This window comes from Pinus tabuliformis, chromosome 9 (genome assembly GCF_031772625.1).
Source record: "Pinus tabuliformis cultivar Carrire ecotype Pingquan chromosome 9, CPIR1, whole genome shotgun sequence".
Lineage (NCBI taxonomy): Eukaryota > Viridiplantae > Streptophyta > Pinopsida > Pinales > Pinaceae > Pinus > Pinus tabuliformis.
This window is the reverse complement of record NC_142307.1, coordinates 1,723,754,214-1,723,771,194: the sequence shown is the minus strand read 5'-3', so window position 1 is coordinate 1,723,771,194 and position 16,981 is coordinate 1,723,754,214. Positions and strand designations below refer to the sequence as shown.

Sequence of the window (16,981 nt, the reverse complement as noted above, 5' to 3'; positions counted from 1 at the left end):
AATTGGTGGAAAGACTAAAGCACATGAGATCTCCAAGACCCATAAATAGTTTGGGGAAATTCTGCCTGGTGAAGGAGATATTAAAATAATTAATATTTTTAATGGGTTCCTAAGTCTAAACTTAGGAAAATAAAAATATTAACGGGTATTAATATAAAACTGGGTTAGAAGGTTCTAAATGACATGGATCAAGCCAAAACTAACTTAGCCATTGATTAGAGATGTAATCTCGACCGTTGAAGACTCAACGAAAAAAGTATAAGAGGAGGCTTGAGAGTCAGTTGGAGGATACACCAGAGTGATCAGTCATTCAATTTTCTAGAGCGAGGTTTGCTAAGAGAAATCGAATCAGTGATCAGTTGCAGTGAGGGGCAATGAGTACGAGGCAGAGATAGTGTCAGAAGACCAACGCAGAAGCAGAGAGGCAGACTCAGAGCCAGAGGGAGCCACGCAAAGGATAGCAGGGATTGCGCAGAGGCCAGAAGGGCCTGCGTCATCCACGCAGAGGCTGCAGGAGTGAAGCAAAGGGCCAGAGAGGCTGCGCAGAACCTCAGAGGGCTAACACAAAGGGTTCCAAGCTGACGCAGAGGCAAGGAGGGTTGACGCAATGCTTCAAATTGTGCTGGAGAGGGTTTCGTGGGGCAGACTTTCAGAATATCTGCTTCTGAAGAGACCTATTACTACCAGATTTTTATCTCTGTCGGGTGAGCCAGTCTGGCACCCAGTGTACTCAGAAAAGATACTTAATAATAAAAACCCTCAAAACTGCTGCACTGGTTTTCCCAAGTTGGGTTTTTCCAAGGACGTTTGTCCAAAAATAATGGTGCTCCTTGTGTGTGTATTTCTTTCAGTTGTTGATCTATAGATGGTTGAGACTATATTGCGTTTTTTTTGGTGTGGTTCACAGACACCCTAGTCATTGGGTGGCCACTATGTCCACGGAAATATCTGGGTTGATAAACCCCGAAGGGAATCGAGCCCCGCGACCAATAACTAGGCCTAACCCCAAGGGCTTCGGGGAGAATTAACCTTGTGACCTCCTGATGGGCGAGGCACTGATTTGACTGGTTGAGCTAACCCTTGGGACTGAGACCGTATTGTGTTTATTTCAGTGTTTTTATGGTTAGATAACTTGTTAGTAATTAAACAAGTAGGCAAAATAAACCAGAGAATATAGATAAAATTTCTAACAGGTAATACTTAGAAATTTCAACAGGACTGACCTTGGCCTATGCCAAGGGTTGGACTGGAGAGAGGTGATGAGTTGTTACGTGGTTAATAGAATAGCATTCATAGCCAGAGCTATAGCACAGCAAGAGCCATGGAGCATTGATGCTTGTCCTTGGTGGCACTAATATCCGGAGGATTTGTTGATGACAGGTTAAATTAGAGGGGTCTAATCATGGTGGGTTGACACAGAGGCATAGCATCACCCAGTCATTTGTATGGGATCCAGTCATTGGGTCTCAGTTGCATTGGGCCACCAGACTGGTCCACAAGTTTGGATTGCTTGAGGGCAAGCAATCTTGGGGCAGGAGGATTTGAGATGTTCCTTTTTCTAGTGTTCCTTATGGATGGATTTTCATTGTTGGAGTTAGATTGGTCACAGGTGCAAGCTTACTTCATCAGCGGGCTCAGGGGCTTTTGGAGATGTTTCATGTGGTTTTGAGGAGTTTCTATGGGATTCGATGGCATTCGCTTGGCATATTCCATCATCCACACAACTTGCCTTTTGTTTCGTTGCATTCTGACAACTTTCGAGAAACAGGGTTATTATTCGGCCTAACTCAATTAATTACGGTTAAGGTGGCATTCCGAGAGGAATACTTGACAAAACACCTTAGTGTAATAGCTTGTTGGAACCAGAACGAGGAGATATATAGGATGGGATGGTTAGAAGGGATTTCCAATGACCTAATTAGGCACGGTGGCCAATTTACCATTTTCCCACTTTAAAAAGAATATTTTAATAAAAGAGGGAAACATGCTCAATGATTAAAATAACAATAAAATAAGAGGTTCTAAAGGGGTCCATCATATTTATAAAAATAAGAGGAGGCCACTGGGGAACATCTTGGATTTGATCTTCTTCATGTATGAGAGGTTAAGAACCCGGCTCTCTACTTCATTAGTAGCCCTATGACAAAAACTCTCGGGTGAATCAATGAGATTGGGCAAGTTCCCATCTCCCCTTGGTGAATTCATCCAGAATTCATAGGAGAGCTCAGCAGTGACATTTCAGTTCAATTTTGGAGGGCCAACACAGCATTGGAGCAGATTCTTGAGGTCAGTTTCCATCTTAGCTATTTTATTGTATCAGCATGTAAACCCCAGTTTCTATTACAATAAAAGTTGAGAATATTTCTACTCATCATATTATTGAATTGCAAGCACTCTATTTGTCATATTTTACATGGCAATCTTTTGCTAATTCAATGGTAATTTTATGGAGAAATTTTGGTTGAGTTAGATTTCTGCAAAATTAGCCAAATATCCCGTTTGGAATATTACACACCTTGCCACACTTTGGACTCTAGTAGGCCTTCTCAACAGCCCAACGACTCATCATGTTTACTATTTTTCCCTCTTGAAAGGCTTATCTTTCTATTTTGGAGATATCTTGGTGGGCTTGTCACCAAGGGATGTTATTATGGCACATTATTTTATTATTTGGGGCTTAATTAGGCCTAATTAGGAAAATCAAACCCTTTAGGAAGGATATAAATAGATGATAGACTCATTCATTCCTCTCATCATCACTTGGATTAGATTAGTATCACTTGAGCAATTTTCGCACTTGTTTTTGGGACAAAATTTTTGGAGTTTCTTGATGCACTATGATGTTTGAATTTTCGCTATTGTGATTGGAGCTTCTTTCTAATGCGAAGTTAATGAATGGATATACTCTCTCTCTCTCTCATGTCAGTGAAATTTAATGCTATTCTTGTTATTTTACTTGCCTAATGCATGGTATTATTATCATTATTCTTGTATGGGTTAAAAATAATGCAAAATTCTTTTGGAAACCTTGAATAAGTGATTTAATGCATGTGTTGCTCTTTGAGGGAGTGGGTGAATGTTCCTAGAGGCACCTCATAGGTTGAAAGACCTCAAAACTTCATCTCCTTTGCAAATTTGAAGTATAAAATCCTAATAACCTAGTTGTTACACTTGGAAAGGCCAGCAAAGGCTAATTATGGATCCTTAGCATAAGAAATGTGAAAATTCCAAAAATTGGAATCCTATTGCAGCAACTGATATTATTTCTCCTAATTGTTAATCAATTAATAATTTATCTGCTATGGCAAATATCGAAATAAATACATAGCAACCTTCACAAATAAAATTTTGCAGAAAAATAAAATGTTGGAAGCTAAGAAATGCTAGCACACACATAAAAGTAACACAATTATTTTTGGATAAAAGTCCCCGGAAAACCCCAACTTGGGAAAATTGGTGCAGCAGCTGAGGGTTTTATTATTATGCAGCAGTGAGAAATTTTGAGTATAACTGGATGTCGAAATCTGGCAATCTTACAGAGAAAAATACTGGCAAAAATCTAGTGTGGAATTTTCCCCACCCCACAGGCAATCTTCCAACACGACTTGCCTTCAAAAATTCGACCCTATGACCCTCTGCACAACCTGCTTGACATCTAGCCTCAGACTGGTCTATGATTAGGTCGTTCTGCCTTCTGATGACTGGAAAGATGTTGCTTCAGCACTCTAGGACTCCTTCCCAAGCCCTGGAACTAAAGACGTCTCTCCCTCTCAGCAAATCAATCTTGCCTCTAGAGGTTGTTGCGCTGCCCTTGCATCGACCTCTCTGTGGCTCTTCTGACTCTGCAAATGCACTCGCTGGATCTGGAATGCCTCCTCCAACCTCACTATCTCTGCCCCTCTCTCACTACTTCAATCTCTAGCTCTCTCTCTGACCACTGACTACTACTACTCTAGAAATCGATCTGCTCATAAATTGAACTGCTGAAGTGTATTCTCCATCACCACATCGACCTCCTCTTATAATCCTTTGCTGGAGCACCAACGGCCAATATTAAAACATAATCGATGACTAGGATCATCTCTAGATCAATCCGTGTGAGTTTCTAGAATATTCTCACCTTATCTCAAATAATATTGATTAATTAACCATATTCCCTAAGTTCAAACTTAGGAAATATTTAAAAAACGGTTAAAAATCTAATTGAGACACTTCTAGGCGGAATTTCCATAAACAATTTCTGGGTTTTGTAGATCTCATGTATTCTAGCCTCTCCACCAAATTTCATGTCTAGAACACATTCGATGCTACAAAAAGTAATAAGAAAATCTTTGATCTAGGTGTATTTTGACTCCATTAAACGCAAGAAGCAAGGCACTGATCCTCGCATCCTTTTGGTGGTCAAATTCACCTTTCTTTTCTTGATCTCTGCCAATTCTAGGCCTAACCCTAGGTCTCCTAGGGTATCAAGCAAAATCTTTTGTAGCCATCCAAAACCCTTGAAAATTGGTCCACAATTGCGTTGGCGTCTTCTCAAGGAGTCCAAGTTTGAGCTCAATCCGACAAAGGAATCCCAAGATATTGCAAGCCCTAGCTCAAGGATCATTCCTCTCCCTAGGTTGCTTTGGGTTAGTGTCCCCATTTGGATCGTTGCATTTTAATTACAAAAGAAAATTATTCCTTTGATTCTATTCTCCTCCCTAACTTGGTCAAGCCCCTCTATTGTTGATCTACTCCACACCCTTGACCTAGTTGGGTCCACTTGGGTTCTTTGTGGTCCCACAATTTTGTGACTCACATTACACAAGGATTGCATAGAAATCATTTCCAATTCAACAATGTTTTCTACACATTTACAAAACAACAAACTCATGCATAATCTTCTGCCATCTCATCATTTAAATAAAATACCTAGTTTTGTACATGTCCATCCAAAGAACACCCTTCAGCATTAGCTCTTCACTATCACCTATCTTACATGCAGCCTGATAATGGCAAGTAAAGCACAAGCAGCCATGTCCAAGAGCGTTTACCTAAATCTGATCACCATAAACCAGGAATGGATATAAAGGTTTTCATTCGCCACTAGTAGTAGATGTATGTAAGTAACATATGTAATAGCGCTTTCTTGAAGGAAGGTAGGCAACGCAATTGCAAACTTATTACTATGCACCAAAAAACCATTACAGATACAAGTATAAAAAGATGAATAAACAGCAATGCTGGAAATAGATGGATAAAACTCCTCAAAATGGATAATCACTAGGTTTGGTCATGAAAATTAGTTAGCAGAAAGTGATAACAAATGTGAAGGACACATATATCCTGTACCTTACTATTGGCAGCAGAGTGAATATTAGCTTCAACCGTATATGCCATATTCTTCAGTCTATTCATGTCCTTAGTGTTAATTGCTTCCTTGGGGTTACCTGAGAGCTTCGCCTGTAGGGTGCTTATTCTGCACAAAGTAATTTATCACAGAAAATGTTAACATTGTACCTGTCAAAAGATCAGCCAATTAGAAGAATTCTGTTGTGGCTAAACCCACTAAACAAGGACATCCAACAAATGTAACAATAATCGTAATGTCATCTTGAAGAAAAGAACCTCAAATGATTTAATATTTACAATACTTGATTTGAGGACCTTTATAGTATTTTGCAAATAGGTAACCTAGTAGTGCCATTGTTGATACCAAGATCCACATTACACTTGGAAATTAACATATTGAAAGAGATGGAATTAGAACTCACTGTTGTACTTGCATATACTCTGCGAAGAAATAGCAACACTACAGATTGATAACAGAATTGTACAAGACAAAAACCAGCAATTGATTCCACTTTTAGCTAAGGAACTGACTGATAATTATCAGAAAACCTCACTCAACTTCTTTATTTTGGATATGGGAAATTGGGCATATGATATGTAATTATGTGATGCATATGAGTATGTTTTTCTTCAGTACTGAATCAAGGGTCCCACCACCTTGATGTAAATGTGATATGTTTTGTGTGCCTATGTAGAATTCCTAATAAGGGCCCAAGGGAAAGAGACTGATAGTGAATCCACAAAGTGATGAAAATATTATTCTAGGTTTACCTAAGTGAGGCTTAAAAACAATGATCTATATGCATGTTACTGGCAGCTTGAGTAAATGCAAGGCACTGAATGGCCAAGGGGAACAAGAGGAGGGGCTTTGAGCTCACACAAGACCGAGAGAGGGGAAGATAGATAAGAGAAGACAGTCAGATAAGATAATTTTATTGTTGTCCAACAATAGACCACAAAAGTAGGTGAAAAGGACTTAAAGATACATCTAATGTAAATAGCATGTTGTAGTGCAAAAGGAACTCCTATAACAATACAAAAAGAAAGAAGCTAAAGTAGGTAAAATAACTGAGCATCTAGCCAAAAGCTATAAACTAGTAGTCCAACAAACAGATAAGGTGATGAAGATGTCATGATCTTAACTGTACAAGAAAGGGAGAGATGATATGTAACCTTATTGGTCCTAATATTCAAGGGCAAGGGAAGGGATCAAGATACAAGGTTGGTGTCAAAGATGTATATCACTATAAATGGGCCAATGCAACAAAGGATGATATCCCATAAGGAGTGGCCAGCATTGGAGGGATCCAATAGTATGCTCCTCGAAGGTAAAAGAACAGAGAGGAAGCGTTATTCTCCAGCCATCCAAGATCAAAGAAAAAAAAAATCCTATTAGAATACTAGCTACTCAGTTGATGCAATGGCGTACTCTAACAGCCAAGAAGACCTTGACATTGGTCCTATCTCAATTTGGCCTATTTATATATCTAGTGATGTATGACCTCTGTCTTGGAGAAAAATCTATGTGGTCCTGAAGATGTAGGTCTATCCCTCAGGGAGGAGATCAAGATGATGATACTCGAGAAAGGACCCAAGCTTTCACTAATCTAATGACTAAAGTGTCTTAGACCTCTACCTATGGATTGTTGCCCTGTTCTGACAAGGCAACCTATAAGTATGAGTGATCTTCCTAAGAGTGATCAATCAAAGCGAGGAATTCAAGGACTAAGATATATATGAGCACCTTTCCCACAAAGATTGTTAGGTACATGTAATCGAAGTAGAAAAAGGTAGAGGGGAGTCCCTTGAGTCTTGATAGAGGCAACAGTAACAATCTGTAATCTCATATTAGAGAAAGCATTTGGAGATAAAAATGGATTTTGTCTCTAGTTCCAATAAGTGACAATGTTAGTGGTTTCCTTATAATCATGGTATATGGTGATAAATCTCTATCCAAAGTCTATTATATCCCACCCAAAATTGTTCTAAGGGGATCCTAATAGAATGCATCTGGTGTCTCCACATATAGGGGACAAGCAATGATTTCTTTCTGCAACTCCAAGTGTTCCAAATAGAGGGCCATCTTCAAGCCAAGGCTCTTTGAGAGACTATATATAGAAGTCCTCACAAATGGCTCAACCCAATTCCATCTTAGCTAACAAGGCACATCTAACAAATAACTAAAAGGGGGTAGATGGTCTTGGCATATAAGCACTAACTAAAGAAGCCAACATGCCTCTTGATACAAGACTAGTGCGGAATCCCCAAGCAATTATTTGAGGTGATAAGCTTTGAAGAGCACAATACTATGTAGCCATACTTATCTCTCTCAGAGGTAGAATCTTGAAACCTTGAAACCCTATGCAAAAAGAAACCAAATGGAAGATGACATTGAGGCGAAAAGGGTCAGATTCAAACTCAACCTCAACAATGGGCTAAGGAACCGTACATTCGCAATGGATAATGCACCTAAGGAGAAGGGTTTTGACTCTCAATCTTAGCCCAATCACTCTAGACAAACTTGGGCTCCAAATCTCTGACCCGTAAAGGAAAATAGGCCTAATGATCGTATCCATGAGACGTAGCTTGGACAAAAAGTTTGGGAACCAATACTAGAAACACTATATATAAAGGAGGGCAAGAGAGTCATACCCCTTTTTGAGGTAGGTGGGATCGAAAGAATACGCCTTTGCACATGGCAGCATATGCACTCAACCCAAAATGGTATGTGGCAAGGACTAGTAGAATTCTTCCCATTGAAGATCCAAAGGTCAAAAAGAGATTTCGAGCTACCATTACAAAGATGTATAGTTTAGAAGAAGGGAGAACAATTAGGAGACAGTGGACGCAATTTGCAAGTCTCAATGGTCCCTTCAACAAGCCCGATGCAAGGGAAGATTGTAATGATTTAGGGCAAACTTACCCCATTGGTTGGTGGACCATGCATGTGGATGATGCTCCAGAGATCCAACAACTTGCTATCGCTTATTATCTCAGATTGTTAGTTCCTCTGTAGCAAAGAGGAATTGGTCCACATATAGCTTCATCCACTCTATCAAGAGGCATAGACTTTCCTCTAGGAGAGCAGAGAAGCTAGTTGCAATGCGCAGTTCTCTATGTCTTGCACCAAGGAAGACAACGGAGTATTGGAAGGGACCGGCAACACGATGGGATGTAGATCCATAGGATAGCACACAGATAGAGATGAGGATGGACCAGATGAGCTGCAGCATGGTTTGGTTGGAGTTCCGTTGGTTACTCAAGGGAGTGACTCTGACTCAGACACTGGCATTCCCATTGATGGTCCCGATGACTTCATGCAACAAATGGATGTAGAGGACCAATCATTGAGATTGAGTCCTTGATGTTGATTTTATTTTCAGTGCTCATTATCCATTTTTATTTTTCAATTTTAACTTTTGAGTTGTGACACTAGATATTGATGACCTCAGATTGGTTCTTGACTCTTCACTTTTAACTATTTTGAGTTTGAAACTTTGAACAATATAAATTTAGTGTTCAAACTCCAGTATCTAGTATATAGTATATAGTATATAGTAATATACTGGTATGTTTTGCTTCCAATTTAGATTCTAGAATGATGAATTTAATTTTTAAATCAATGTAGATTGTAGAATGATGAATGATGAATGATGAATGATATCGATCAATGCATTTGAATATTTCATTATTGAATCTCATGGTATGGATGAATAATGAGTATGTCATACGAATGATGTATGTATCAAAATGAATGATGAAGATGGATCAATGTATGTCATTATTTAATTCAATTATGATTTTAAATTTTATGTGGATCAAATTTCAATTTTCAATGTATTGGTATCCATATTACTATTAGTCTATTTAATATTTATGCCTTCATTATTGAACTATGAATATGAACTTGAATTTTATATATATATATATATATATATATATATATATATATATATAATCCGACGTCCCCCCGTACCCCCTAAATTTCCCTAAAATTTGAGGGTACTCCCACACATCCCCCCTGTGCGTCTCCCCACACCCGCATCTCCACACACCAGAGTCTTGGTGGAACATTGCTTTTACTTTGTAGCTATAGTAGTGTGAATCCTCCATTCCTCCTTTTTCTTCAAATCCTTAAGTCTTTGTGATTCCTTAGTAGCCGACTTTGATATATTCACTGATATATCCACTAACAACTCTATAACTTTAGAAAATGTCTTAGCCATATGATTCTCCAGCGCATATTTTGCATAGTTAGAATCAGTGTTGAAAATAACAGTATCGGCAAAATATCAGCGAGGGTCCTGAAAACATCTTATCGGCAATATCAGCGAAAATATCGACAAGGGTCCTGAAAACATCTTATCGGCAATATCGGCGAAAATATCGTAAAATATCGGCAAACATAAAAAATCATTTTTTTCATATTTTTAAGCATAGCCAATATTTTCAAAATATGGCAATAGTTAACTGATATTTTCAAAATATCGTGATACTTTGTCGATATTTTGAAAATATCACGATATTTACTTGGCGATATATCGTTTTGCCAAAAATATCACGATATTTTCACATATCACTGATATATCAACATTGTTACTTAGAACATCCCAACAATTGTGTCATTTCATGCTTTAATTGGACCAATTATTCAAGGTTCTTTGTATTCTTCGTCAAGTTCCGTAAGGCATAAAGCAAGGTATCACTATGTGTGCATATAGTATTCCTTAATGCATAAAGCAGCGTTCCAATATGGCTAATAAAGCAGTGTTCCAATATATATCATGAAAGAAATACATATATCAATAAATCCTTCCAATATATCGTTCCAATAAATGCTACCAATATATACCATTCCAACAGCCACACCAGTGTTACACTATAGCAGCCACACTAGCGTAACATCATATTTATCATCCCATCTTGTCGTTCCAATACATATCGTGAAAGGAATACATCGTTCCATTATCCTTGCATTTTTAGAAGTCTTCGAAGCAATCTCGGCTGCAGTAATAGGTTGGTGAGTAGCATTTGCAGTGATCAAAAACATAGCATTGGCCACTGTATTTGATGCAGCATGGAAGCTAGTGGACCTTATCTGTTAAATCGACAATGAACCCATCAAAATTGTGAATGGTTCCAACGACTCCCGTTGAAGAAGTAGAACCACAACATGTATTTCTTGTTCTTGGAGTTAGGGCACAAAACCCTAACTCATAAAAAGCACCCGTGATAAGCCGTCGTGAAATAAACAAGGTTTTTTATTTCCAAACTTAAGACTGAGAACAGCGGCATTCAAGCCAATAAAGTGCAATAATGAGTGAGCGTTGATCTAGTTATTCCAAGATAATGAGTGGACGCTGATCTTGAAGGTTGTTCTTGAACACTGCAATGTAGAGCTACGTTGTTCTTGAACGTTGCCCATTTCACTTCAGGAATGACATTAATAAAATATGGAATTATATAACGTAACGCTTGCCATGAATGTTATAACGTTGCTCCAATGTAAATATCCCTTGCATTGTATGCAAACTCTCCACAGTACCTTGCATTGTATTCCAGCATTCCATTGGAATATATACCAATGTTCTATTGGAATTAACGAGCATTCTATTGGAATATATACCAACATTCTATTGTTATATAATAAACCAGTGTTATATTGGAATATGTACCAGTGTTCTATTGGAATATGTACCAGTGTTTTATTGGAGTATATACTTTTGTTGGAAAGAGTCAAACAAGGATAACATAAAGCTCAAATCATACAAGCAGTTATTAAGCAAGAAAAAGGTTGATTTCATAGTTTCAAGAAGGGAATAACTAATCTTCCTTGGGAAAAATAATCCCAAATTATTTTGGAAGGAGCTCCAACCAAAAAAGATACAAATTGGAAATAATATTACAGCTTCTAAATGGTTTGACTATACAAGACAACTCTATGAGCAGGTTCCCAAGGTTGACCCTCCCCCCTTGGTCAACACTGATACTGAACTCTTCACAGTACAAGAGGTAGAGATGGGTATCAAGAAGTTGGGAGTTGGAAAAGCAAAAGACTTAGCTGAACTCAAAGATTCTTGCACCTCACATTACAAAAATCTTCAACAACATCATACAACAAGGGTTCCCCACAGATTGATCAACTAGTCTGGAAATACCTCTTTTCAAGAGTGGTGACGTCAATAATCCCTCCAATTATAGGGCCATCATGATAAACCCTTTGTTTGCAAAGTTATTTGGAAGCATGCTAGAAAACAAAATTAGCAAGTGGGCAGAAGAAAGAGATAAGCGTGCTAAAGGGCAAGCAGGTTTTAGACCTAAACATTCCATAGTTGATCATTGCATAACTTTAAGGCACGTCATTGAAAAAGTTTGGGAGAAAAAGGAAGAAGTCTTTTGTTGCTTTGTTGATTTCAGAAAAGCATTTGACTCGGTTCATAAGGATAAATTTTGGCAGAGAATGGAGGAACTTGGGGTTCCTAAACATTTGAGAACAGTTGTGCATAGGTTGTATGAATATGTAAAAGTCAAAATTAGAACTTCAGCAAGCATTTCTGAAAGTTTTAGAAGCGATATCGGGGTCAAGCAAGGTTGCCCACTGTCTCCTACCCTTTTTGGTTTATATATTGACAAGCTTGAGGAGTGGTTAAATTTGCAAGGGGGTGATGGTATCTATTTGTGCAAGTTTGTTATAAGGCTTCTTTTGTATGCAGATGAGCTTATTATGATTGCTAAATCGGCTCTTGGTTTGCAAGAGCACTTACTATCCCTTGAGCATTTTTGTAGAAGTGTGGGGATGCAAGTCGATATCAGCAAAGCGAAAGTAGTGGTCTTCTATAAGAAAAGAAAACATAACCAGCATCAGTTCTACTTTGAAGGCAACATTCTGGAAGAAGTTGCGGATTACAATACCTCGAATTGACTTCAACAAAAATCTAAGCTGGAATGGTTGTAGAAAGAAAAGAACTTTGCGGGGTTGGAAAGCATTTTATGCTTTTCAAAATAGGTGTAGAGAGGCAGAGTTATGGGACTGGAAGACCACTCAAACTCTTTTTGGGCTTCTAGTGATTCCGGTGATTCTCTATGGTTGTGAACTATGGGCTAGCAGTACCTCAGACACGCAGTGGAGACAAATTGAGAAAATTCAGAAGCGTTTGATTACAAACAAATTTAAGATGAAAATTGCAGTTCCATATGATATCTTGTTAAGTGAAACAGGGACTGCTCCTATTGAAGCAATTGCTATGGTGCGAGCCATAAGGTATTTAAAAAAAAATTAGCAAATGGAAGATGGTAAATGGCCTAAGGTTGTCTTTAACGATATATTGTACAAGAGCAAAAAAACTTGGATGCAGCAAAATAACAAATGGTTTAGTAAATGGGGTATTTGCTTGAACGCGTGTCCCATAAACAACAAAGAGGTAAAAGCTTTTGTTATGGAAAAGTTCCACAAACATACTTGGGATAAGGAGCTAGGAAGAAAGAAAAATTACTATATTGAAGTGTTTAATCCCACTCATAATCATCAACCAAAAGCATACATAGAGTCAAATATCTCTTGGAGAGCCAAAATTCTCATTGCTCAGTTAAAGACGAATTCTCATCAACTCCGTTGTGAAACAGGGCGTTGGAAAAGGCCAGAAGAAGTGTGGGAGGAAAGGGTATGCATTTTTTGTTCTTCCAGAAAAGTGGAAACAGAAAAACATTTCATTTTAGAATGTGAGGCCTTCAAAGACAACAGGGAAAGTTTTGCAGATATGCTAGCAGCGAGCTCTTGGGATAATCTATTTAGTGAGGGGTTTGTCGAGAAGCTGGGAGCATTTATTGTGAATCTTCACAGAAAAAGGGCCGAATACATCAAGCAGATGAAGAAGCAATCTGTCCCATAGGCTATCTTTAGCCTCGTGGACGTTAAAATAAGTTCTCTTTCTTTCTTCTTTGTAGAACCAGTGATATATATAAACCAAAGTTGTACTATTCATTCCATATTCGTTGCATGGCATTATGCAGCACTAGTTTTTGACATACCTGTTCCATTATTCGATCCACTTACCCATGTGCGTTCCATCATTCGTTCCATAACCATGGATTATATGTGCTATGTAGATTTTTCGTTCCATACCCATAGAATTCATATATACCCATGGATTATATGTGCTATGTATATTTTTCATTCCATACCCATAGAATTCATAGCGTTATGCAGCATTAGTTCTTGACATAGCATTATCGTTCCATATAACATATTGTTTGCAGTGTTTATCGACCATATTGTATGTTGTTTGCAACATATATTGTATATTGTATCCAATATAACGCTATCGATACAACAATATTAATGCTCTCCACAAGAGCATACATTAACGCTCTCCACAAAAAGCATATATTAATGCTCTCCACAGACATACATTAACGCTCCATATAACAATATTAACACTCCATAAACTTAATGTTGCCCAACCTATTATAATGTCAACGCTGCCCAACTTGAAAGAAGGTATGAAAGGTATGCTCCAAACTATTTATCGTGTTGCATTAAGATGATTAAAGGCATGACCGCTCCAAAAGATAATGAACGTTGTTGTCAATGTTGGCAAATGAAAGCGTTGGCATATGAAAGCTACTTCATAATATAAGTCTCCACGTCAAACCAACCAAGATATATTATATTAACTGTCAACGCTCTCCAACAAATTCTCAACGCTTTCCTACGGATTTGTACTGCAAAAAATAAACTGCATAAAACCAAACCATATCCGCACATTGTATTAAAGCACTGCAAATATCGTCCTTTTTGATGCTAGTATCACCAATACAGCAGCTATTAACCAACGCGCAGCTATTAACCAACGCATATATTGCACATCACCATGGATTGTATACCAATCTTGTACAATGCTAGCCGCTGCCACGATATGACGTTGAAATATATTTCAATGTATGGAAATGCAACATACCCGATGCTAGCATAATGTTAACGCTGCAATGGTAAAGGATCTTGGCATAAAAACTACGAATTGGCATTGGCTTAAAACCACGATAATATTAACGCTCAAAGCTCTCCAAAACTGCCATAAAAACGCTACTCCAATTATCTCTGCATAAATCTAATTCATGATCGCTGCATGCATGTATGTATATCCCTGGTTCAATCATATCGTTGCATATAATGCTATCAACCAGCATTAATATCAACGCTTGCAAAATTTTCTGGCAGTGGTTATTGTGAGGAATTCTTTATGAGATATGAAATGCAATGGGGCTGCTTTCATACACAACAATGGAGAATAAAAGTCGTTGCACTGGTAAACCTCACATGAAATAGATAGAAGGCAAGCTCACTGCGAATATAACTGCTCTGTGATTTGCTTATCGAACCACGCCATCTTGTAACTGAAAGGGAACATCATGCAACACCGATAAATAATGACCATTTTACCACGACCAAACAGTTTGACTGCGGATTTTTAAATGCACTTTTGAGCCTCGATTTGTATTCATCAATGCTCATATATTTACAACGCAACATCAATGCATTGTAATAAAATTCATTCTGAGAACATTATATATATTAAAAATGCCATTTATATTTCCAATATAACTCCACAATAATTCGTAATATATATTTGTTGCCATCACCAATAACCCTAGGAGACTAAGGCGCCATGCAATATTTACAACCTTATAATAACTCGTATGCCAATGTTTTGATTCACTGTCTTTCAATACCTCTATCAACTCATTTTGTATGGTTGTTGGGCCATCACAAAAGCTTGAAGGTACAGCTTGTTTAAATTAGCTAAACGACAACTTGCTTTTATTTATTTAAATATTGTTGCCATTTTCATCTTGTTGCCATTTTTATTTAAATATTGTTGTCAGCACCAAACGTCCTGATTATATTACATTAATCCACCAGGGCACTGTAAATTTTCAATATATAACACACCATATCAATGTATGCAATATTAGGCAGCACCATATATCGCAGCATCAAGTGAAACATACACACCAAGGAATATATAATGCAGCAGCAATGAATATATATGCACCATGAAATAACGTAGGGCCATTAGTGTAGGATGCAATAATGCATATATACTTCTTTAATTTGAATGTGAGTACGCACCTTATATGATCATAGATTAACGCACATTATGTATATTGCCGTTGAAAATGTTAAAATTGGCAGCCAAGGCAAAACTTCATGTGGGTCATCTTATTCATGGCTAATAATATTTTTATTAGATTCCTCTCGTCGAGAGGTGTAAGATTGATATAAAGATCATCCGATTCCGATAAGTATTCATGGAGATATGAATTTATTTTGATTATGGAATTATTATCAAGCCGACCTACAACTCATGTAGGCTCAAAAGCCCAACAGTCGCATTTATTCACCCACCAACGTTGTGTATAAATATAAGAGGACTTTTCCTCATTTGGACTCACTCACATCTCTCTCTCTACTGCGCAGATATGAATCTCTTCTCTACTGCGCTGAAATGGGTCTCTCTCTCTCACACATGTGAAGCCGGAAGCTGTTGAATTTGAAGCTACAACTGCAGAAGTAAAGATTGACTTGCGTGGCCTAGAAGATCTCCTCTTTGGAACTGCACTGTAGGTTCATCTGAACCTCCTTTAAAAGCCGCAACTTTTGGTGGTGGAATGAAGTCAATCCGACAAACGGTTTGCAAGATATCGACTGCCCTAGTTTGAAGCCGAAAACTGCTGAAACTGAAGCTGCAACTGCAGAAGTAAAGATTGACTTGCGTGGCCTAGAAGATCTCCTCATCTGAACTGCATTGTAGGTTCATCTGAACCTCCTCTGGAAGCCGAAACTTTTGGTGGTGGAATGAAGTCAATCCGACTGTCGGTTTGTGAGATATGGTCTGCCCTAATTTGATAATGAAGCCGCTAATGTTGATGCTACTGATCTAGGGTTTGCTACTGTTGATATGAATCAGATTTATTGTACTATTTCTCTCTGCTGAATTATTGAAGATAAAAGAAGATTTGATCAAAGGGTTTCCCCACACATTGTGGGGTTTGTCCCTGGCTAGCCGCCACATCTTGTGTCTCTTGTCTTGGCTTGTTTTCTGTCGATCGTTTAATGTTCTATCTGCACTTTACTTTATGTACATGTGATTGCTAATCGGTGGAATATTATAAGAAAAAGAAGTAAACTGTTATAAGCATAGAACATACCATAACTTAACAGAAAATAATATAATGCAAACACAATATGCCCACTGCAAACCCGAAGAAGGATGACAAGTACACCAAAGAAAAATGATGTTGCTCTACTATCCATGATAGAACCAAAAACATTTACTCAAGCAAGTAAGGATCCTCATTGGGTAAAAGCCATTGAAGAAGAAATGTCTCAAATCGAAAAGAATGATACATGGGAGCTGGTACCTCGTCCAAAGGATAAAAATATAATTGGAACCAAGTGGGTGTTCAAAGGCAAAATGAATGAAGATGGGCAAATCATCAGAAATAAGGCAAAGCTTGTTTGTAAAGGCTATTCACAAATTGAAGGAATTGACTTTGAAGAAACCTTTGCACCAGTAGCTCGTGTGGAAGCTATTAGGATGTTCTTAGCATTCTCTTGCTCAAAAGGATTTAAAATCTATCAAATCGACAT

General features: G+C 38.0%; 1 protein-coding gene across 1 annotated transcript in view; it reads right to left on the bottom strand.

Moving 5' to 3' along the window:
• LOC149155587 (uncharacterized) overlaps positions 1–16,981 on the bottom strand; it is a 210,696-nt gene that overhangs the window by 184,874 nt on the left and 8,841 nt on the right. Inside the window, exon 2 of the mRNA XM_089440763.1 lies at positions 5,332–5,458. Within this exon, the coding sequence (XP_089296889.1) occupies positions 5,332–5,458 (127 nt within the window). The remainder of the gene's footprint in view (positions 1–5,331; positions 5,459–16,981) is intronic.